The 25679-nt window shown below is 36.2% G+C and overlaps 1 protein-coding gene across 2 annotated transcripts in view; it reads left to right on the top strand.

Annotated features, from left to right (window-relative positions):
- Positions 1-25679, top strand: part of EFR3A (EFR3 homolog A) — a 111917-nt gene that overhangs the window by 68539 nt on the left and 17699 nt on the right. For both annotated transcript variants that reach the window (XM_072733905.1, XM_072733906.1), the window contains exons 11-18: positions 4822-4936; positions 6128-6179; positions 8723-8895; positions 9546-9621; positions 13829-13990; positions 14615-14746; positions 16100-16167; positions 17096-17223. In XM_072733905.1, the coding sequence (XP_072590006.1) occupies positions 4822-4936; positions 6128-6179; positions 8723-8895; positions 9546-9621; positions 13829-13990; positions 14615-14746; positions 16100-16167; positions 17096-17223 (906 nt within the window). The remainder of the gene's footprint in view (positions 1-4821; positions 4937-6127; positions 6180-8722; positions 8896-9545; positions 9622-13828; positions 13991-14614; positions 14747-16099; positions 16168-17095; positions 17224-25679) is intronic.

The following is a 25679-nucleotide window of genomic DNA, read 5'->3' as shown; positions in this document are numbered from 1 at the left end:
CTGAAAGATATTTGTCTCTAACAGTGCATTAATCAAAAGTGAATTGTAGCTTTAGACTTAAAAAACTTATATTCCAAAAATAAACATAATAGGACAAAGAACACTGTATATCCTTCACCAGATTCATCTCTTAATCCTGTATGCCATTTATTTTATCATTTATGTTGTCTCTTTCCCTCCTTCCCTCTCTCCATTTCTCCATGTGTGCATGTATGTATATTTGTGTGTACATTATGTGTACATATATATACATTATACACACACACACAGAGATACATAAATACATCCTCATTTTTCCCTAAACCACTAAGACACTAAGTGCATATGCATCATGGTCTCTTACCATAGAGTATTTTTCCAAAGAATAAGATTCTTTCTTATGTAACCAGAATATACTTACCAACATCCATGAATTTAACATTGACATAGTACATGAATCAGACTTCCATATTGTAGTTTTGTCATTTGACCTAATATTTTTTTTTTTTAGAGCATCTTTTTCCTTATGTCCAGGATTCAGTCTAGGATCATAAATTGCATTTAGTTGTAATACTTAAGTTCCTTTAGTCTTAAGTTCTTTTCAGTTATGATACAGTTTTTTTGTTTTTTTTTATAAATTTATTTTTTATTGGTGTTCAATTTGCCAACATATAGAATAACACCCAGTGCTCATCCCGTCAAGTACTGATACGGGGGTTTTTAAGAGCATACCACCCCCATCCAAAAATTTTTCCTCTTTTGGGTTTGTCTGGTGTTTGCTCATTCCTGGCTGAATGCTACATAAAGGATAAGGTTCTTTGATGATTGCATACAGAGAGGTACACAGTGTACTTTTGCTTCTCATTGGTGATGTGAATTTTGATCCAAGTGTTCTGTTTCTCTGTTGTACGGTTTCAGTTTTTATCCTTATGAACAATAAGCCATCTTTGAGGATGTGCTTTTAGACCATGTGGATATTCTGCTCTTCACCCAAACCTCCCCGTGAATTTAGTAACCATTCATAATTCTTACCTGAACCTGTCTTTACTGTCATGTTGCAAATGGATGGTTTTCAAATTCCGCACTCCCTCTACAGCTGTCAGGTGGCACTCAGTGTTCTGCGGTGAGCAGGAATCCCTTTTTCTTCCCTGTGTATGTATGTAGGAATGCGGGTATTTATATCTTTATTATTGGCATGAGCTTACGGATTTATATTTTCATGCTTCATAATTCATTCTGTATTTATTGTTTTATTTTGGTGCTGATTTTGTCTTAGATTTGGCCAGTTGGAACTCCCATCTTCCATGTCTTTGTAACTTTTCCCCATTTCTTTTGAGCATAGCCTTACTGGTTTAAGCTGTTTCAGGCTCATTTTATATTTCCTGCTGTAGCCATGGGATCCGTCATTTCTCAAAGTGCTGTGGTTTCTTTTACTGGGGAATGATATTAGAAACCAAGTTATGGGTACCGATGCCTTCGGCTTTAATTTCATTTTTTTTTTCTTAAAAACATGACTAAAGTACAGTAAAAGTGTAAAGAACTTCCTTTAAAAAAAAGAATTTTTTTTTTTTTGGAAAATAGAGTGATTTGACTGTATTAAAGTAAAATATAAATTTAATTCAAATTTAAGTAAGCACACTCCTATTCTCCTTTAACCTTCCCCTCCTAATATCTTTAGAATACCCAGATCACATTTTAGTGTCACTACATGATTTCTGTAATAATTTCAAAATTGAGTTGTATCCCTGGGGTTTAGTGCCTAATTTCTAATGGTTGCTAATAGTTTCTGCTAAAAATAAAGTCATATTTTATTTTGGAGCCCAGTTTATATCTTTTATCTGGATAATTTTTCTGTATGGGGGCTACTTATTTAAGTAGTCCTTTGGAATATGTAATACAAAGTTTCTTTTTTATCTTCTTTCTGAAGTTTTATGGATATGCATATATGCATTATGTATCCAGCTTTCAGCACTTACATATTGAATGTGTATGTAGCAGGCCCCATACTAGGATTTTGTGATGCAGGTAGTTTATCTGCTTAGTGCTATACCTCTACTTTACCTAGCTATGATCTTATGTGTGCAGAAATTATCCTCATGAGGGCAAAAGCCCAGGTGTGTCTTATTCAGCACAGTAAAACATAATAGGTGCTTAAGATTTTGGAGTGAAAAGACAAAACATAATGAAGTCCAGTATTACCATGGAATCTCAGTACAGCAGAGATATTTTTGGTATTCTTAAACCAATTAGATCAGTGTATAGTAAATGGTAAATGTAACTTTTATGGTGATTCTTAAATTTATTTGGATTTATGGATTTTCTGTGATATTTTAAGATAATAAATCAGCTATTCCTGTCTTCACAGAATTAAATTGCTTTAGTGAATTCCAGTGAATTCACTGTTGCTCTTTCACTCCAGAATACTTATTTTTTCAAGTATTTTATTATGAAATATATATGCAGTAAACTCAAGCAATATTTCTGTGACATAACACATTCAAAATAACATGTGGAAATTAAAATGAGAGAAAAGAAGTGCAGTGTGGCACAGTAAGATTTTTGTTTAATCGGATTTCTGATTTCCTCAATATTTTCTTTTAGAAGTTTTCAATACTTAGTTACCAGGTTGTGTGGATATTGCTGTTGGACTAGGGAGCAGAGCTGCTGTGCCTTTGGCACTTGAAGATACGAGGCTGGCGGCAAATTCTTTTTTTTTTTTTTTTTTTTTTTTTACAGTGATCAAGAACCTAGCTCCATGCAGTGTTCTTTCCAGTTGGGGATTAGGTGGGGCTCCTCAGCACTTCCACCCAGTGGTTCAAACACAAATAGTGGGTTCAGAAAATGAATTCCTTTCAGGACTCTCCTCACAGTTGATTATGTTGGAAACTTGATGCCCTCATGGTAATGACTGGCTTGCTTGGAACAGAAAATCCATGTCTAGTTTTGCATGGTGATTAGCAACGTATCTAATTGGATTCTTGGAAAGTTAAAAGTACCTTACAGGGAGGAAAGAGAGAATAATGATAACATAGGCTTTGGAAATGAATAGCCCACACGTCAGGCCTTACTGTTAGCTGTGTAGTTTTGTTTTTTGGTTTTTTTTAAAGATTTTATTTATTTATTCATGAGAAACACACAGAGAGAGAAAGAGAGAGAGAGAGAGAGAGAGAGAGAGAGAGACCGAGACATAGGCAGAGGGAGAAGCAGGCTCTACGCAGGGAGCCTGACGTGGGACTCAGTCCTGGGTCTCCAGGATCACTTCCTGGGCTGAAGGCAGCACTAAACCGCTGAACCCTCAGGGCTGCCAGCTGTCTAGTTTTTTGTTTTGAGTTCTTACCCTCTCTAATCCTCATTCCCACAAGAGGTAACTGAGGTTAATAAGAAGTAGTTCCTAGACTCATATGGTTATTGTGAGGATCCAAATACAAAATAGTTTCTTAACACCATAGATAGTGCTCCTGAAGTGTTAGAATAATATACTTTATGTGGATTGCACAATGTTAAGATCATGAGTTTTTTGCTTGCTGAAGTGTGTGATAATAGGAAATGACTTTTATCCCCAGATCTAATCAGATGATAAATAGAACAATTTTAGTTTGCATAGATTATTCAGTCCTATAATAAAAGCTGAAGAGTTAAATTGAAAAACTAATTTATTCTTAAATAAGCATTGAAAATGAGGTTTTTGTAATGATTATGTTGCATTTTGAGAAATGAACAAAACCAGCATGATTCAGTACCTGTTCTGATTTTTCAATGAAACAACAAAGTTTGAAGTTTGAGTAAGTGATAATTAAATGTTTTAAGTCTTCTAGACTAAGAAGTAAAAAACTGCAGCCAATACATTTAATATCCACAAGATGTAAGAGTACATGAGAAAAATGACAAGTAAATAACATTTTGTGGGATTTTGTGTGTGTGTGTGTGTGTGTGTGTGTGTGTTAGTTGAATTATATATATTGAATTAACCCACTGGGTAGATTGTAAACCTGGCTCATTGTAATGATATTCTACAGCATTTTAGCAATTGTAGGAAGCCAAAGTATTGTGACCTAATTATTGATTTCTTCACCAAAATTTGGCCTCATTACTGACTTTCTTACCAGAACAAGAATTTAGGCTCACAATATATGAACAAGAGTTTCTTAAGAAACACTACCAGACAGAAAAAAAAAAAAAAAAAAAGAAACACTACCAGAGGTTTTTTTTTCTGTTTTCTAAAAGTCCAACTCAAATTGATGATGGTTTACCATCATAAACCATATGCAAAATACTTTTTTAGACATTTACTGTTTTATGTGTTCGTCTGTTATACACATCTTACACTATACATGAGTAAATGATTATGAACAAAAGAAATTAGAGTACCTTAAAAGGTTTTTTTTTTTTATTTTTAAAATTTTAATGCAGTTCAAATCAGCGTGCCAAGTTCATTTCAGCTCCTTCACCCCAAACCTGGGGGCAGGGACTGCTTCAATTTCTCTTTGTGATGGCTGAGGTATAAAGGTGTCTGCTGCATTGAACTTTACATTTCATGTTATCTTTACTTTTCTTGATCTTGATGGATATTGCATCCTTTTGCCTGGCCATGAGCAGAAAGTCCTTGATTTCTTCAATTCCGTGAGGCATGGCTACAATGGGCACAGGGGAGCACACAGCCGGCAGAGCAAGTGGCAAGAAGGGAGAACAGAAAAGGACTTTAGAGTAATATATATGACTTAAAGACATTGTTTTACCACATATTGAAAGCTTTGGTTAATATATATTACGATTTTGTGTTATGGAAAAATAACCATTTTAATTAGTAAAATTTATCTTAACTTTATCTTAATATTTTCATAGGATTTTTTGGAAGTAACCTACCAGATTATCAGAGGTCAGAAATCATGATGTTCATTATGGGGAAAGTACCTGTTTTTGGAACATCCACCCATACTTTGGATATCAGTCAACTAGGGTATGCGTATGTAGTTTTCCCTATGTTCTCAAACTATAAATTTTAATATCATCTTGGGCTAAATTTCATCTTAATGTTATAAAATGTTTTTTTTTAAATCATCATAAAAATCCTATGGAAAACATTATTTTTGTGGCACTAGATTGCTAAGCAGTTGGGTTTTTTTTGTTTGTTTGTTTGTTTTTTAAAGATTTATTTATTCATTCAGAGAGAGCGAAGAGAGAGGCAGAGACACAGGCAGAGGGAGAAGCAGGCTCCACGCAGGAAGCCTGATGTGGGACTCGATCCTGGGTCTCCAGGATCACACCCCGGGCTGCAGGCAGCGCTAGACCGCTGCGCCACCGGGGCTGCCCAGATTGCTAAGCAGTTGTATTACCATTGCCTGATTTTATACAAACAGTTTTCAGAATCAGTTTTCAGTATATCATAAATTCTCAAATTTTCTGTGTCTTACATTAACTAGGTTGAAGGTTAATTTATCCTGGACGTTGTCTATATACATACATAGTATGTGGTACGGCTTCAAGTTTCTTATAAAGATTTTAAAGATGAATGTCAGTTTTGTCAAATGTTGACTTACTCTTTGAATTCTAGAACTGAAAGTGATTTTTAAAGAACATATTTTTTGGGTTCATTTTATAGTTTGATTTGATTTTACAACATGCTAAAGCTTTAGTTTGGAGATATTTGTGAGTTTTTAATTTAATAAAGAAATGATAGTCTTATTTAATTTATATTTCTTTGACCACTAATTAGATAACCTTTTTCCATTTGTTAGCTTTTTAAAAAATTATCTGTTCATAACTGCTTATTGATACATGTTAAATAGATATTATGTTTGCCATTTATATTCATGGTAAGTATATTCTCAGATTTGCAGTGTCTTTTAATTGGGGTTGTTTCATTGTGTGTTCATGTAATCGATTGAATTATTGAATTTTCACATCATTTGTACTGTTTTGAGAGCCAGTAGCTTTTTAATTTTTTTTCTGAATTTTTTGTTTTCTACATAGAACTCTTTAATTCATATGAAATTGATGAGTATAAAGTGAGTCATGACTTTAGCTGGTTTGGAAACAATGTATTTAATCAAAATGAATAGAGTTTTAAAATTAGGTAATATAAGTAAATGAAATAATGTCAATTTGAATTACTACTAATAAGATAATACCAGTATTTTGTGTATCTTAGGGATTTGGGAACCAGGCGGATTCAGATAATGTTGCTGAGATCTTTACTTATGGTAAGGCCTTTAAAATAAGTGAAGAATATACACTTAACATCATTGAAGAGGTTGAAAAAATAGCTTCACGTTATCCACTTTTCTCTTATATTGTAAAATACTGCTTATGGTTAGTTTTTTTCTATGGCTTATATACTTAAATTTTTATTGTATTACTGTTTATTCCTCACATCTCCTGTCATCTTATTTATCTTCATAATGATAAAACATACAGAAGATAGCAAGTATTGTGTTTTTATACACACGAAGATGTCTGGGCTCAGAGACTTGGAGTAGGAGGAGTGAAAGAGGTTCTCCAAGGACAATAAGCTGAAGACAAGAACTTGGATGTGAAACCATGTTCTTTGTACAAATCATGCTAATTCCTTCATATACTCACCAAATAATGATTTCTCATTTGGAAAATAATTCAGCTATGAAGAGCTAAAAAGGAACAGCATATTTAAAATGTGATGACTTCTAGTTATGATTATTTTCATCTTTTTTAAAAAGATTTTTTAATTCATTTGAGAAAGAGCAAGAGCATGAGTCAGAGGGTCAAAGGGAGATGGAGAAGCAGGCTCCCTGCTGAGCAGGAACCTCCCCCCTGACCCCATGTTGGGGCTCTATTCCAGGACCCTGGGATCATGACTTGAACTGAAGGCAGATGCTTAACCAACTGAGCCCTGTGTGCCCCTTATTTTCATCTTTGATTTAACTCTATCTAGTATAATGCCAAGAACAAAGTAGGAGCTGATTATTTGGAATGTGTGTCCTTTCCAAATCTTTTTTTTTTTTTTAAGACTTTATTTATTTATTCATGATAGACAGAGGCAGAGACACAGACAGAGGGAGAAGCAGGCTCCAAGCCAGGAGCCTGATGCGGGACTCGATCCCCGGACTCCAGGATCGCGCCCTGGGCCAAAGGCAGGCGCCAAACCGCTGAGCCACCCAGGGATCCCCCCTTTCCAAATCTTTATCTTTTAAATTTGTTTTAGGAAATCTTTACTGTACATGATCCCTCCCCCCTTTTTTTTAAAAGATTTTATTTATTCATGAGACACAGAGAGAGAGGCAGAGACACAGGCAGAAGGAGAAGCAAGCTCCCTGCAGGGAGCCTGATATGGAACTCAATCCCAGGACCCCGGGACCACACCCTGAGCCAAAGGCAGACGCTCAGCCGCTGAGCCACCCAGGTGTCCTGATCCCTTTTTTAAATACATATTTTATTGCTAGGGATTAGTACAGAAATATCTCTTATGTTTCATTTTTAACTCTGGTTATGGTACTTGCCATATATGAGTTTTAAATCTAATATAGCCAGATCTATCAATCCTTTTGTATGTGTTTTGTGCTTTTTTATTTGTACCTTGTTTAAGAACTTTTGCCTACTCTTAAAATATGAACACATTCTGTTTATTTTTTTTAACAGAAGTTTTTAAAATTTGGCTTCCCATAACTAGGTATTTGAAGTTTATTTTTGTATGTGGTGTGAGACTTGAATATGTTTTTAATTCTTCTAGGCGAGCAACAGTTGTCCTACCAAATTCCTTGACCATTTGTAAAATCACCTCCATCCTGTAATAAGTGCCCAAATACAAATGCTCATAATCATTTGTAATCCTGAATATAAATAGAGACTTCCCACCTGAAATTTCTTTGTTTCTAAGCCTTTTAATTAAACAAATACCCTGAGTAAATCATCTTGTCTCTAATCCTAATTGTACCAGAGTCACCTGAATGGATGTCTGTATGATATAGTTAAAATGTTTAATAGCATTTTAAAGAGCATCCAGTATGTGCTCTTTAAAAGCTTTAAATTCAGAAGATAGGCATACATTCAGAAATGTCAAATCAAGTAATAAAATAAATCTTTCCAAAATAAAAATGTATTCCTGTTAACCTAAACTGCTTATTTTAAAATAAAAGAATAATTTGACAATTTAAAATTACCATTCATACTTGTACTATTTGCTACCTAATAATACCTTGTATCCACTTAGTACTGACTACCATCTCACAGATTCTTGACCATTCTGAGCCTGTTTTCTGTTAACAAAATGGGGACATATTGATGCCTCTGTCCTAGAGATGTGGCAAGGAGGAAATTAATACTCATACAGTGCTTAGACTTGTGTCTGGCACATGGCACATGCTTTTATTAATTTTATTATTCTTATTATGTTTTTATAAAGTCACTAAAATCCTCATTACTTTTTTTTAAGATCCATTTATTTTAGAGAGAGACCACGGTGGGAGGGGGCAGGAGAGGAAGAAGAGACTCTTAAGCAGATTCCACGCTGAGCATGGAATCAGGATCACATGACCCTGAGATCATGACCTGAGCAGAAACCAAGAGTCCGGCACTTAACCACCTGTGTTACCCAGGCACCCCAAAATCCTCATTACCTTATAAATATCCTTTTTGTTTTTCATTCAGACTTATGTTCATACTTGCTGTTTCCCTAAATTTATGGATTTTATAAAACAGTTTAAAAAATTTTACCGAAGAAGGACTCATGACAGAGGTTTTTTGTTTCTTTGTTTTTCTTCCCAAAAATCAGGTAACCTCTGGATACAAAGCAAAAACAATTGTTACTGCACTGCCTGGATCTTTTCTGGATCCTTTGTTATCACCATCCCTCATGGAAGACTATGAACTGAGACAGTTAGTCTTGGAAGTAATGCATAATCTCATGGATCGCCATGACAATAGGGCAAAACTTCGAGGGATCAGGTATTGGGCCATTTTGAAATAGGCTTAATGATAATGTTTTTTAAATTCCCACATTAATGTATTCAAGTATTATGATTTTTTAAATTTCAGATTTGGGGTTTTTTTTAAAGATTTTATTTATTTATTCGTGAGAGACACAGAGAGAGAAGCAGAGACATAGGCAGAGGAAGAAGCAGGCTCCTCAAGGGGAGCCTGATGTAGTACTCGATCCCAGAGTCCATGGCCTGAGCTGGAGGAGGCAGATGCTCAACCACTGAGCCACCCAGGCATCCCTCAGATTTTTAAGTTTTATTCAAAGTTTCATTTAATTGGTACTGAGACAATTTAATTATTATATTTTAAGATAGCAAATGTTCGAAGGTCTTTTAATGTACTTTCAGAGATCTCATCTAGTAGTCACTAGTTACATGAATTTTATTTTGGTTTTGCTTTAAACTTAGGAATGACAAGGAGTCAAGATGAATTTATGAAATTCCCCTTAATTGAGCCTGGTAATTCAATAGTATCATTACATATAGGATTACTTCAAATGCTTATTGAAATGTGTTAAATATAAATAGTTCAAATTCCTAAGTATAATTATAATTTGCCTAAGAAGACATGATATGTACTAAATGTATTGTTCATTAAAAATTATATATTGTCTCTAGAATAATACCAGATGTAGCTGACCTAAAGATAAAAAGAGAAAAAATTTGTAGACAAGACACAAGTTTCATGAAAAAGGTAAGATTATTTTCTTAAAAATAATGCATGATAGAAGTTATAGCTGTTTGAATTGTTAGTTTTATATTGATCTGTGACCTTAAAAAGAAGCCATTGGATTCTGGAGTTGGAAATCTCAAGCTACCATCTTTAGCTTTCCATATTACCATAACATTCTTGATGGTGTCTCTTCCAGCCTGTGTTTAAGCATTGGTGGATGCTGCAATAGTTCTAAATTCTTGCTTTGAGTAAAATGTTTCCCTGTAATTTCTGTCTGCACTCTTCTCCACCCTAGGCACACACACTGATTCCACTTTTAATGGCTTCATGTTTTTGAAAATACTTATCACCAGTGAATAAATAAATATAATGAGTGTTTTATGTTTTTTACAGTGTATTTGGCATTGCTCTGTGCATTATTTGGGATATAAAGATCAGATAGGCAGATCTCTGCCCTTAAAAGTAATATGTACCTAGATTTCCATTATGGTCAGTTGAATTTGATATGTCTGTTGGCAAGTAGCTGAATTTAGAAAATCACAACACCTAAAGTTATTTAGCATATTGTATAATCTTTCTGCATATTCTTCATTCAAAGCTTAAGCACTTAGTATTTGCCAGATTCTTTTTTTTTTTTTTTTAAGATTTTATTTATTTGTGAGAGACACAGAGAGAGAGAGAGGCAGAGACGTAGGCAGAGGGAGAAGCAGGATCCTCATACGGACCCTGATGTGGGACTCAATCCCCAAACTGGGATCACGCCCTGAGCCAAAGGCAGACGCTCAACCATTGAGCCACCAAGGTGTCCCTATTTGAAAGATTCCGAGCTCAACTTTGAGATGCACAGCAGTATCTATGACACACTTGCCAACTGGCCTCATGATAATCCCAGTCTTGGTAGATAAGTGAGCCTGGGTCTTTAGAAGTGTAGGGAACAACAAGCAGAGAGCCCCATAGGAAGATAGGTGCAGATATCTATAATCCATGTTCTTTGGCTCATTTCTAAACCATGCTTTGTCCCTGTCAGTATCTTTTATTTTGCTCTATTACTATTGATTTCTGTGTTTCAAGTTAATGTCCCCACAGTTTAGGAAATTTATTTGAAAATTGAATTATAAAATAACAGTTACTGAATTAATATAAGTAAAATAATTCTTTAAAGTTGGCTATATTGTGTATGAAAACAGTAGCTAATAAATAGGGCCAGAGGCATTAGCTCTTTCCAACTTTTGCTTTTTCAATATTTCCTTATTTATCCAGTTAATGAAAGAAGTTGTTTCTCATAATGGAAGAACTTTTAATCATGAGTAATAGAATGGATTTTGAAAACTCACTAACATTTAGGCTTTGACTTTATATAATGACATTAAAGAGAATTTGGGGACTATATTCATTTTATTTTATCTGGTATGACAGTGATAGAAATAATCCTTCTTTTTCCTTAATTTGCTAGCCAACTAATTTTGAAAGGTTCCAGTTGAACCAAAAGATTAGACTTGAATTTTTGAAGTTGTTCCCTGAATTAGTTATCCTTCGATTTTATAATTTAAAATAACTGGTTAAGCATTTGTTACTGTTGGTATATAACACTTCTTTTTAGTATATTTTTCTTTTGGTGCAATCTGTTCATTTTTTTAAATCAAATTTTATTTTTACTGTTGGACACCCTTTTTCATTTACCTTCCAATTTATCCTGTCAGTCAAAATGCTGTTTGGTTTTCTTAGGCAACTTTAACTGGCACCTTATGGAAATTTCAACAAAGACCTAAAGAAAAAAAAAATTGGAGTTCTGTAGTCGGGGGATGATGGACTGCCCTTTGTAGTCAGGGGATGATGGACTACCCAGCCTAAAACCACTCCATCAGAATGTTTTAGGGACATCTTAGGCATTGGGTCTGTGTTTGAAAAACTCGCCTGGGGCAGGAAGCCCTTACAGTTTACACTGGGAGGTGCTCCTTTACCTCTTACTTCCTAATGAGCTGTACTTCTAGGTACAAGGAAAAGCTGTTGCCACTCAGTATCTGGTGTCAGGGCTACTCTCTGAAAGTTGTGATCCTAACAGAATTCACCATGTGAAAGGGTTCTTGTTAACCAGCTGAAAGAGCAATTCAGGGAATTACTTTGCAAAAAAAGTACCAGTTGTTATGAAATACAAAGTGTATGGGCATTATTTAATTATTCTGAAGTGAACCAACAGTGTAGGCCCCCACATGCCCGGCCTGTCCACTGCTCCATGTCTTTCACAGCAGGTAGTAAACCCTGTTCTTTTATGAAAATAGACTCCTTGCTTTGTTTTCTTTACAGTTTGCCACCTAAGTGTCCATCTATAGATTCCTAAACAATACAGTGTAGCTTTGTTAGTTTTTTTGCATTTTGTGTGAAAGGAACCATATGATGCATATTCTTTTATGTTTTCTTTCATTTAGCTCTATTTTAGTAAAATTCATTCATCTGTGTAGCTGTATAGTATTGCATAACACGAATATACCACAAGTTATCTGTTTTCCTTTTGAGGACATTTGAATTGTTTCTGGTTTGGGGTTGTTACAGAAAGGGCTGCTATGAATGTTCTTGTCCATGTAGTATACCACATGTAACTCTTGTTTCTCTAAGGCCTGTAAGAGAGGCTTTGTTGAGTAATAGGTTCTTCAGATTTTTTTTTTTTAAGATTTTATTTATCCACTCATGAGAGACACAGAAAGAGAAGCAGAGACACAGAGGGAGGAGAAGCAGGCACTATGCAAGGACCCCAATGTGGCACTTGATCCCGTGAATCTGGGATCAGGCCCTGAGCCAAAGGCAGACACCCAGCCGCTAAGCCATCCAAGTGTCCCAGGTTCTTCAGATTTATTGGACAATGTCAAACCACCTTGTGAAGTCATCACACTGATTTACACTATTGATGTAGTACATAATGTTAGATTTTAATGTTATCTAATAACTAGGTATTCGGTAATGCTATCTAATACGATGGGTAGGTAACAGGTACAAAATCTACTTGAATTAAAGGAACCTAACATCTAAACTCTCCTATGTGCAAACTTTAATGTTATTGTTATTTCGGAATCCCAGGATTCAAGAATAGGGTTGGAGAGGGCCCAATACATAGACCATTGTTACAGACCCAAGTATTAGAACTATTTGAAAGAAGCAGACCCTGGATTCAGAAGACTGTTGGTCTTGTTTAGTTCGCTTTCTTTAAAGTGAACATCAGATGAACCTGCTGAGAAACGGGCTGGAGTGTTAAGCTAAAGTCCCTCCACTTATGAGTGAATAGGCTGCATATTAGAATCACCTAGGGATATTTGTGCTTTAAAAATACCTGGGCTTCACTGCTAACCAGCTAAATCATATTGGGGACAGTGGCAAGGGTAGAAGCATGGTGGTCATTCCAATTTCTCAGTGATTGTAGCTTACAATTAGTGTTGAGAACCAATGCAGCAAGTTGAGTTAATTACCACATAGTAATCAACCACAGAAAGTCATAGTGACTTTAAGTGGGGAGCACACTCTTATTTCTGTTAGCTCTCATTTAGCAGTTGGACCTACCTAGGAATGCTTTAAGATAGGAAAAACTTTTCTGTTCTGTATTAGCATATTTAGATTAGTTTGGTTTAGGGGGAAACCTTTTGCGGTCCCTGGAATGTTTCTGTAACCTCTCCCTTGTATAAGGCTTTAGGCTTATACACTAATACACTAATAAGTGTATTCACTTACACACTCCACACCAAAGTGTAGCAGAACCTGCAGATGCTCTTCCTTGGACAGCTCCTAACCCACCTCACAGGAGATTGCCTCCAAAGGCAAGAAAGCATAAGTACTTTTCTCCTTAGCCAAATTTATTATTTTTTTAATCATTGCCTAGGCTCTATTGCAGAAGTATTTCCCATAACTCTAGCAGCCCTTTCAGCCTTTTCCCGAATCAGTCTATAATTTGCTTTTATCTTTTCAAATTAGGACTAAAAGCATTTCATTGTTTACACTGGAACTCTTTCTTAGTTGCTATTTTAATTTCTGGTTCATGCTTCAACTCTTATCTTAGTTTATAGTTGTATTTAGCATATTTGTTGATGTTGATAATTGTAATACAATTTGACCATCTGATTAATTAGCTTAAGTTTCTCTTCCATGTTAAGTCCTGTAATAAGAACTACTTTGTTATGTGCCTATGAAATCTATACTACTTTTAAGCGAAATCATCTTTTTCCTCTGTCACTTCCCTTTTCAGAATGGGCAGCAGCTCTATCGGCACATATATTTGGGCTGTAAAGAGGAGGACAATGTTCAGAAAAACTATGAGCTACTTTATACTTCTCTTGCTCTTATAACTATTGAATTGGCCAATGAAGAAGTGGTTATTGATCTCATTCGATTGGCCATTGCTTTACAGGTATGCTTTCATACTCTTACAATGAAGAAAAAAATTTTTTTTTCTATGAACAAGACACCGTCTTTAAAGTGGTGTTGCCTAAATCCAAGGACATGAATTTCAAAAGGAGGTGTCTAGTTTTAAATTGAAAATTCTCCAGGTTGTGCTCATATGCATTCTTTTAACAAATATTGAATGAACATCAGCTGTGTGCCAGATTTGCTCAGAGCCTTGGCAATACTGTGAAGAGGAGGCATCATGGCCCCTCTGCCCATACTCTCAGTCTAGTGGGGAAGAAGTCATTACACAGGCATTACTTATGTAGCTGTCTCACTGGAGTGTGTAAAGGACAGCGTGCAATAGGAATATGTGTCGAATATATATTTTAATGTCAGATATATGTGTCTATTTGTGTATCCCCCCCTCCACCCCCCGGAAGACTCCTAAGAAAGCAATTTGAGAGATTGAACTCTCCTGTAAATGGGCATTTATTCTCCTTCCAGAATTCTCCAAAAAAATAACTTCTTAAAAGGTAACATTTTTATAGCACTCCAAACAACCTGCATTTTTTCTGTATAACTATAGAGAAAACACTAATGGAGCATAAGACCTTGATCTGTTAGCTGCGTTTGTTTTTTATTAAAGGATAGTGCAATTATCAATGAGGATAATTTGCCCATGTTCCATCGCTGTGGGATCATGGCACTGGTTGCGGCGTACCTCAACTTTGTGAGTCAGATGATAGCTGTCCCTGCATTTTGCCAGCATGTTAGCAAGGTAAGATGTTTGGAAAGGTCCTTCATCTTGATTTTTATATAAAAATGGCTGATTTTCTTCCACTGATGATTATTGTTAATTTTAATGATTGTATATCAAATTATAAAGGTAATGCTATAAAAGTATGCATCACCTTTTTCAGTAGTGGCTTAATTGAAACTAAAACTACAGCTAGTGTTTATATTTTCTTTGAGGCCTGCTGCTTTATTTTTTTTTTTTAATTTTATTTATTTATGATAGTCATACAGAGAGAAAGAGAGAGGCAGAGACACAGGCAGAGGGAGAAGCAGGCTCCATGCGCCGGGAGCCTGATGTGGGATTCGATCCCGGGTCTCCAGGATCGCGCCCTGGGCCAAAGGCAGGCGCCAAACCGCTGCGCCACCCAGGGATCCAGCCTGCTGCTTTATTAGAATTTTTTTAGATAGTGGTCAAGTAGAATGCGTAGTTTTCTTCTAGAATGTCATGTACATTCTTAAGTAATTGTTTTCCCTTTAAGCCATTATGAATCTTAGTATCTATATCATTTTTAGTTATATTGTTTTATACCATTTTAGTCACTGTTTTAAACCAGTCTACTCAAGCCAAATCTCAAAGGTTGAATTATTGAAGAAAGCGTTTTATTAGAAATTTGTCTCGTGCAGTTTTTCAGCAGTAACTCATGAAATGGCTACTTGCACAATTTAATATGCATTTCAGAGTTCCTAATTTATGTGACAGAGAAAGTCCACTTGATCTTTGTTGTTTAAGGATACTAGTCAAGGAGAGCCTCATTTTTCTGAAATTGGAAGCACATCTCCCAGTCCATGGTAAAATGGAGGCTTTAGTGCATTCTAAGAAAGAAAACTCATTTGTTCATTTGACAGCTGCCCTTGGAGATACACATATTACAGAAGCAGAGTGCCCCCTCTGGTTGCTCACAGTGAGTTGGAGTCCACCTCAGAAGTGCCTTGAGATCTCACACATGCACTGAAGAAGGTGGCTCCAGAGGGTAAGGGTATCAATGGCCTTTGACTCTGCCAAGGACTTTGCAGCATAATGGCACTCAAGAAAATTACATGTTCTTTATCCTTTGGTAGTAGGTTCAATCAAATATAACACATCGTTGTTTTTTTACTATATGTACTATTTAATTGTCACAATTTTGTTACCTTCTGAACTTTTAAAATAATAAATGTGTAAATAAAATGAACTCTGCATATGGGCTCTAAACATAGCTTAAATTCCAAAATAAAGTGCTGGTATTTTTTAAAATGTTTAATTTCTCCGTTTTTGGTTTTCCAAATTTTCAGAGCCAGGTCCTAAGGAATAAGGTTATTGATTTGTTTTGTTTTGTTTTTTTTGGATATGTTTCAGGTCATTGAGATTCGAACTATGGAAGCCCCTTATTTTCTACCAGAGCATATTTTCAGAGATAAGTGCATGTATGTTAATGCTTTACATTTTAAGGAAGGAACACTGACTTGAGAAACCGATCAGTGATGATTATAAAGGAGTAAACTGTTGTTAGATTATTTTCATATATTAAGTAATTCTGTCATTTAATGTATCTGACTTCTTTCTTTGCTATAAAAGTTCTTGTGTAGACTCATCCACACACAGAATTGATCTTTGATGAAAAAATTTATCTTTTTGTAGTATGGAGATATAGTTCTTAAATGTAGCATGTTCTCATATATAAATAAGCATTTCTTTAAGAGAATATAGTATCCTCTTGAAGACTTTCAGTAATAGCTAGCAGTACTCAAAATTGTGGGACAGAGAATATACTAAGGAAAATCAGTATTATATCCTACATTCTCCTTTGCTCTTCAAATAAGAACATATATGTGAACAATACTTTATTCAGATCTTGGGACTGTAAAAGCAGTGTAGTATTGAGAGCATCAGCATAAGATAGTATCAGATGGATTGAGAAGAAAGTAGACCTTTATGTGATTGGGCAGGTGCTTCCTGTCACTTCACTGGCTGATATGTATCTCATTAGCAATCACTGAACTGTAGTTTGATTTTCTTCTCTCAGTTTTAATTAGCATGAAGGTTAAAGCTGAATTTAGTCCTCCTCATCATTTAATGTGTGAATGCCCACAGAATAATTAAGATTGACTTTCCCATTGGAATGTTACTGGAGAAGAAATCACAGCAGAATGCTTAACATATGGGACCCGTACCATGTGTTTTTATAGTCAGATTGGTCACCAAAAATATGCTGATTTTTCTGTTACTAATTACAGTTTTAAGATGTGTTTATATTTATATTTAAGCTTTGATCTAGCATGCTTGTATGTTAGCTTATTTTTGCTCAGTGATTTAAATAATACTGAATGACTTTTGTTTTGATCAACCTGACAGGCTTCCAAAATCTTTAGAGAAGCATGACAAAAACTTATACTTTTTGACCAACAAGATTGCAGAATCACTAGGTGGAAGCGGCTATAGTGTTGAGAGATTGTCAGTACCATACGTACCACAAGTAACAGGTAAGAGGAAGGTAATTGGAACTCTAACTCTGGTGATTATATTTTGGGAATTTTCCCATTAACCCAGTTAGCAATGAAGATTCATTGTTTATGCTTACTTGACCACAGTTTATCAATTGCTTAAGAGCTTTTTCACTTTAAAATTTTGCTCTGAAAAACCTTTAGTAAATCACTTTAAATACATACGATTTTATCAAGAACAAATTGAGTCCTTCCTTAAGTGATAGTTTTATACTTAATATATTATTGTACTTCAAACAGAGAAGCCCATGGAAATCTTTCTTCATTAACCTGTATTGTGTTTGCCTTATGGAAACGTGTGTAAATTGTTTAATGATTTTGTGACTGCTGTGCTGAATGAGTCAGGTAGCTCCTGTCTTGAAAGAGTACTGTGTAATCTGTAAAAGGCCTGCAGACCTTTTAAGTTAAGAATACATTCTCCTCTGTGCACCATGTATTTCCTTCCTTTCTTTTCATTGCCTCAAATAATTCTGTTGTTTTTAAGGCAAAACTGCATGGTGTCTTGCATTCATTGTTAACAACTAAAATCGGAGTATCTCTTTCCTGTGTCTTCATTGTCATATGATGGTCAAGTATTAGTATTATAAGTATTAAATTTGGTAGAAAACCTAGTTCTTGCTTTGGGGACCTCTCTGTTCTATATGGGAACTGTTTGAGTTAGGTAGTTTTCTGGATTAGTCACTAAAAATAGCACAACCTTTGTAAATAGCTTTTTTTATAACGTGTATCTAAAACATACATGTTTATTACAATGATAGTTGATGATCCCCTGAGATGTTAATGGATGCTTTTGTATTTTATTTGACATTCTATTATATGAAAGATTCTATGCCTCATGAGTTCCTTGGGGATTTAAAGTGCTAAGAACAAAACAGTAGTACAGTTTTGTAATTTAAAACTTATTTAAAAAAAAAAAAGACCTTAAAAATATTTCATTCTTATAATTTGGATTTAGCTCTCTTTCCTTCAGGCAAAAAGCCTCATAAACCCAGGCACAAGCACAAAGGTAAATAAATCCAAGTGTCAGTTTGACATGCCCTTCCCTCACCTGTCCTCTAGGAAAATAGCTTAATAAAATTTGCCTTTTAGAAATGGAGCCAGTAGCCCATATATTTTATGTAGTTATAAGTTCAGTGATTAGTTCACTTTACCTTCCCAGTAGCCATAGTGTATTTTCACCCTTGTTTCCTTTTACCCTGTTCCTTTAACTCTTTAACAGATTGGACCCTTAACAAGTAACAATTTTTAATGAAAATTATGGTACTTTTTATTTTTGTAACAGATGGTGTGCTCTCCCTACCTCGTAGTTGTATTCCCATTCTTAATGCCTCTTTATCATTGACTGGAAGAATTCTGAATATTTCAGTATATATTTAATTATATAACTGCATAGAAATCCCTCACTATGAGTAAGACTTTTTTCTTTTTAAAGGTTTTATTTATTCGTGAGAGACTAGAGAGAGAGAGAAGCAGACACATAGGCAGAGGGAGAAGCAGACTCCCTGTAGGTAGCCTGATGTGGGACCTGATCCCCAAACCCCAGGGTCACGCCTTGAGCCAAAAGCAGGTGCTCAACCACTGAGCCATTCAGGCATCCCTGAATAAGATTTTTCTTTTTCTTTTTCTTTTTCTTTTTCTTTTTCTTTTTCTTTTTCTTTTTCTTTTTCTTTTTCTTTTTCTTTTTCTTTTTCTTTTTCTTTTTCTTTTTTTTTTTCTTTTCCTTTTCCTTTTCCTTTTCCTTTTCCTTTTCCTTTTCCTTTTCCTTTTCCTTTTTCTTTTTCTTTTTCTTGATTTTTCTGATTTATAAAAACTTCAGTAGTTTACAAACTGTGGCATATCCATCCTGCTTTAATGCAGAAAGAGTCCAAGGGGGGGCAGCCCAGGTGGCTCAGTGGTATAGCACCACCTTTGGCCCGGGTGTGATCCTGGCGACTCGGAGTCCCGCATAGGGCTCCCTGCATGGAGCCTGCTTCTCCCTCTGCCTGTGTCTCTGCCTCTCTCTCTCTCTCTCTCTCTCTCTCTCTGTCTCTCATGAATAAATAAAATCTTTAAAAAAAAATAAAGAGTCCAAAGATGCAGTGATGCTTTATAGTATAATCAATTGGTTATTAAAATTTCCTTTTGCTGTGTAACCATCAGATAGTCATTCAAAAAAATACGGGATTTAAGGATATATCAAAAGAAAAAGCAAAACAGATTTGGTTTGTTGTATATCATGCATATACTTGTCATTATTAAAATATTAGCAGCCATTTAGTAGGCATTAACTCTGTGCCAGTCACTGAGATAAGTACTTACATTCATTTTCTTATTTAATCCTTAAAATAGTTTGGTGAAGAAGGTAGCATTATCTTTGTTTGCAAATGAGAATAATGAAGTGGAAATTAAATAATTTGAATAGGTAACACTGCTCTTTTATTTACATAAAGATTGTTCAGTCATCCCTACTGATAATATTTTTTTTTCGTGTATTCCACAAACCTTGACTGAGTGCCTATACTATATGCCAAACATTGTTGTGGTTTTTCAGGGTGGAAAGATGTTAAGGATTAAAATCTGGTGGAGAAGGCAGACACATGGTTGAATATAGTGGTAATTGGTTCTAAAGAAAGAAGAATGGTCTACGTAGTTTATTGAACTGTTGGTGATTGACATATAATAAGTGGTCCATAAATGTTAGGTGGCTGTAGCATTTTTCTTTTATCCCAAATCAACCCAGAACTTGAGTGAGTAGTGTATGTCTAGGCATGTGCTAAATACTCCTCCATGAAGGGGTACAGTAATAACCCTCAGCTAGGTCAGTCAGAGGTGCCAGTGGCTGTAGTAAACTAGTATAATGAAGTATTTATGAGTATTTACAGTTCCAGCTTCTATACAGACAGAAATAAGAATGAACAGGATAGGTAGAAGTCTCTACTTTCACAGAACTGATAGCCTTTCTCAGCTGGGTTCCTCATTGAGACCACAGAACACAGAAGATTATTTGAGTGACTATTTTCTCAGTTCCCCCAGATGGCATTTTACCAGTTTTATTCCAGATATTAGGAAAGAAGCAAACCCATTATACAGTTTTTCTCAAACAGGATAAATAACTGGACAGTTAAAGCATACCTTCAGGGCTATAATCAGAGAAGTTCCCAGGAGGCAGCTATGACGGTATTTGGTCTAGGTTTGGTAAGCCAGAGATGTCTTTCAAAGGGAACAATTCTGAGGCTGAGCCTGAAGTAGGCATTAGGCAAGTGTTTCCTGCAGAAGTGACATCATGTGTGAAAGAATGGACGTAGGCAAGAACATGATTCTTCAGGGAACTAGTAGGAAATTAGTCTGCTTGTACTGAACTGGAAAGGTAGGGTTGGGAATTATAAAAGCAGGTTGAATAGTTTGCACTATTGTGCAAGCAAGTGGGGAGTCATGGAGTGATTTTAAACAGGGTTAGGCATTGTACAAGTATTACTCTGGTGGTAGTTTAGCAGAGTGCAGACAGGTCACGCATTTAGAATGCTCTTCAGTAATCTCCAGGAGAGATGACCCTGGCCTGCACCAAGTGAGAATACAGAGAAGTGGGTAGATTCTAGAAACACAAGAAAGAATTTACAAGCAGTTGATTGGTCTGAGGGGATCATGAGAAAATCAAAGATTTGTCTGGGTTTCTGTTGTGGCTCTTTGGAATGATGGCTTACCACTACGGGTGAAGGCAGAGAGTATTTTCTGCTTCATTTGCTTTATTATTTGGAGAGTTGGGTGCTATGACTCGGTTTAAGTGAAGAAAAAGATACACATTTCAGATGTAACTGTCAAATGTTTTAGATCTTGGATGATAGAAGAAGGATGGAGTTTTATTAACAAAAATGAATAGGAAAAAGTGGCTAGTTTAGGGGATCTGTCTCTTGTTGAGTATCTTTGACTAGTGAGCAACCAAATAGGGGGCCCTGTAGGCAGTTAAGAGCCAGGGATGGGTTTTGTGCGGGAGTTGGGAGGTTACAATGAGAATTATGAAATTAGCAGTATAGGGGATATTTACAGAAGCATGCAGAAAGGATGATTTCTCAGAGTGGAGAGAAGAGAGAATAGACTGGCATGGCTCTACCTTAGCTATGTGGCTTGTCGACTACTCTGATCTGTGAAGCAGGGACTGTAGCTAAGCCTTTTGGCTTAAATTGGATAGATACATGAAAATACCTTTATATTTTTTATTTGTATTTTTTAAAGTACTTTTGAAAAAATATTGCATATGAAAAAGAGTAATTTTTTCATCTTTCAGTTGGCATTCTGAATCCTGAATTTAATCTATAGGTTAAAATAGGACAAATTAATACAAGAATACGTCTACTTTACCAAAACCTCCATTATTTACTAACCAGTATCTTCCTATAAAAGTATTTTCATATATATATATATTCATCTCTCCTGGTAAAGGTTTTGTTTTAAACTTTGTTTTAAGAAAAAGCAATTGTCTTATATTACATTGACTTTTTATTCCATGATGACAATAATTTTTGGGTTTTTTTTCTGTAAATATTCATGAGCTCTAGATAGAATTTTTAGTTTTTCTACAGAACCAAAAAATTATATCTGAGTAGTGTTAGCATTAAATCATGGCATTTTGAATTTTGTGTAGATAAATTACTTGTGAAATTTCATTTTACCCTAGTTAGATTTTTAATTGAATCTGAGTGGTTTAGCAGCCCTAATTGCATTTCTGATTTATTAAATACAGTGAGGTCAGTTCCTGTATCTCATTTTTTTATGTAGCCATGGAAAATTCTGTTAAGAACAATTTAATGTAGTTCTGCGCCATACTTGTATTCACACAGTTTCCTCTGTTCCTTAGCAGTGCACTTACGTACATCAAGTGTAGATACACCAAGGGGCAGCAGAATATCACTGAAGGAAGTTAGGCATAGCTCTTTCTAAGAATTGCTTCAAAACTACAAGTTCTAGTTTGAAACAACGAGAAGAGGAGATGGTCACCGGTGTGAATAGCAGATACAGGAAGTGGAGCAGGAGGAGGGATGGGAAAGGGGTGAAGTCACAGCAAGCAGTGTCTGGGATTTACCCCAGCCAGTCTTGACAGGAAACAGGAGTCTCCCCAGAGGGTGTAAATATCAGACACTGAGATGATGACAGGGCAACTCTCAAGAGCCAGCAGGATGGTGTAGTCCATGGAGGCTATGGTGAGGCTGCATTTCAGTAGGCTTGGAAAAACAGGTCAAGAACAGACAACGCAGCCCATGGGGACCAGGGTCATTATCTTTGTAAGCTCCATTTTAGAAACCTTACTTTCATGTAAACGTACATGATATTTGATTACAATGGTATCTGGACTTTTCTGCAGTCACCTGTAAGCAGGTGATTGTATAGGTCAAAAGAAAAAAGTTCTGAGAATATAATGTTAGAGTTTCCCATTACATTTTATTTTCTTCTCTTTAAAAAATGTTAATCTTACATATACACCCTCTGAACTGTGTTCACATTGATTTTTGCCACCCAGTGATCCTTTCCCTGCCCTCCTGCCTCTCGTCCCCTTTTATTTTTATCCTAGATTTTAAGCTGACTTTTCTATGCTACCCATCAGCCTTTGTATGTTAACCTAGAAATCCTTTTATGGGGTTCTTTGCAAGAAGCAAGCTGTTATTCCTTATTTTGAATTCCGGTGAGACCTCGACAGTTGACCAGCTGAGAGGGTAAAAGCAAGTCAGCAGTAATGACCACATACTACTTTGTAGCAGTTTCCATTGATGCCATTATGTTTGGTAATTTATATCAAAGTAAATGATCATGAGATTAAAACAAAGAATACAGTGTCCAGGTCCTAGTACTAGCCACAAGCAAGAGACAGAGTATTTTCAGTCAGAAAACCATAGCAGGACCATCTGGATACTGTGTCACAGTTGACTATGTATTCATTCATCCGTATCTCCAGCCCTCTTCCAGTAGAACCCGAGTGAATCCTGCCTGGTGATCCAAACCAGAGAGTCTGCCACTGGATTTCTACTGTATTTGCCCAATGAGGCATTCATTTACATGTCCTAGTACAAGCCCTGGCAGTAATGATGGAAGGGTGGTAGAAGAATCAGTCAACTCATAATAGATTTGTGTAGCCAAAAGAAAGAGGGATAAGTAGAAATAACTGGAGTAATATTTGAGATTTTAAGGAAGTGATGTAATGTTCATCTAGGCCTTGAAAGATATGAGAATATGTATAGTGGGAGGATGTCAGGAAGGCAGGTAATGAAGGATCTCCAGTAGGGGTTTCCGTTTGTAGAAAAACATGGGAGGCAGAGAAGCCAAAGCGTGCTCAGAGATGGGAAAAAAGCACCTTTTACTTGAACACTGGATGAATCAGGAAGCAGTTGAAGTTCTGTTGGTAAGATCTAACCGGAGACCTCAGGATGACTTTTTAATTCATGGAGAAGTAGGTACCTTGACGGAATGAGGTGATATTGTCTGTGCTGTGGTATATGAGCATTGCCAATTTTATATTTATTGCAGTGGAAAAGAAACTAAAAATATATGAAAATGAGGAGCATGTCCATGCTCCTAAATCTGTGTGGGTGCATGTGGGAGAAGTGAGTCGGTGTCTCTTGAAAGGAGGCTTTTTGGAGTAGGATCTCCCAGGCTTCTCCTTGTGTTCCTGCTTGGGGATCACTGCTGCGAGCTGACTGGACCTCCCCAACAGAAGTTTGTGATTCTGCTTTGGCGAAGGTTCATTGACTAGTAGAACTCATTCCGTTTTAGTGCATACTTCAATATAAGTGTAAACATTTCACTCAAAAAAAAAAAAAAAAAAAAAGGCAGTGAGGCTGTTATCAGTGTCAGGATGGATTAGGTCAGTGATTCTTATCTGCGGGTGATTTTGCCCATGCCAGGGAACATTTGTGAATCCTAGAGACATTTTTAGTTATCATCACTGTGGGGCCAGGAGAGGTAGGGGTAGCCCTACTGGCTTCTAGTGGGTAGAAGCTCAACATCCTGCATTACACAGACAACCCCTCACCACAAGAATTATCTGGCACAAAATGTCAGTAGTGCCAAGGTTAAACCCTGGACTAAGTTAAGTCGTGATAACAAAAAATGATAGGTTCTTAGTGGTATAAAGCAGTAAAGATTTTTTGCTCAAACTAACTGCATAACTTCATAGCCTCCATATCTAGAATCCAACCTGATGGGGCAGCTGCTCTCTGCAATACTGCTTGTATTTTATTGGCCAGAACTAGTTACATAGCCCCTCTAAACCACAGGGAAGCTGGAATTGCAGTCCTACTCTCTGCTTAGAAGAGGGTGAACTACCATATTTGATCACCAGCATTAATTACTACCATGGAAGGCTCCCGTGGAGTTGAAGAGTGGTCAGTGAGAAACCTGTTTCTTCATCTGTGCTGGCCTTCTTGTAGTTCTTCATTCTTAACTCTTTCTGTAGAATAACATCACAGTATGTATAAAATAGGATTAGAATGGTGGGGTGTTGCCAGATTATGAAATGACTGTCAGACTCTGGACCTAAGCTTCCCAGCTATTGTTGGGAACATTCTTTGCATGTCTGGATATTGATTGCCTTAGCCCTCTAGGAGCTGGGTGGGGCCTGGGGCAGTCTGAGCCCACGGTGTGAGCAGCCTCTTCCATTTTTCTCTGACATATACTAAACCTAATTTCAAAACCTTGGGAAACTGCATTACTCAGTGGGCTGTATTTTAAAATTATAATTAAGACTAAAAATGATTTACTTTGAAGACATCACTATAAGAAATGTAAATGGGAGAGAGCAGTGACATGAGATAGATGCAGAATTTTAATGGTGGCACTCTTGAAAATAAATAGGACAGTGTGAGGAGATAAACATGATTTATTAGAGGTGTTAAAATTGGGTTTAGAACATGTCGAATAAAATTACTAATAGAAAGTTGGAAATATTGACCTGGAGCTCAGAAGAGAAAGTGTACTTACCTAGTTCTGGCTATGGTTGAATAAACCTCTAATCCTTTATATTGGAATACACAAAGTGGCTTCCTATTTTCCAATGAAACCATGACTATTAGATGTTCTCCTAGCGCCCAGTGCTTTCCCATTGTACTTCATTATTTGTGTAGCTCTTGGCTTATTTTGGGTCTTCTCTGTTAGACTATATGCTGGTTTGAACTGTACTCAGCAGTCTGTCCCTAACACCTAACATGGTGTCTAATCACCTAATAGGTTTGTTGAACGCCAAAGGCGAAAATTGGAGTAGAAAAAAAAAATGTATGGATAGAGATTGTAATAAATTCAATTGCCCATGAAATGCTTAAGCGCAAAATGAACCAAGGAATACCTGGTGAACTTACTGGTTAGGAAGACACACTGTTTCAGAAGAGTGGTTGAAGGCAGGATTATAACTGCTGGGGTTAAGAGTGGTAGATAGTGACGGATTAGAGCAGTTGGTGCAGACCAGACAAGTGAGC

Source organism: Vulpes vulpes, chromosome 13, assembly GCF_048418805.1.
Source record: "Vulpes vulpes isolate BD-2025 chromosome 13, VulVul3, whole genome shotgun sequence".
Classification (NCBI taxonomy): domain Eukaryota; kingdom Metazoa; phylum Chordata; class Mammalia; order Carnivora; family Canidae; genus Vulpes; species Vulpes vulpes.
Note: the sequence above shows the minus strand (reverse complement) of the source record. Positions and strands in the feature narration are given on the sequence as shown.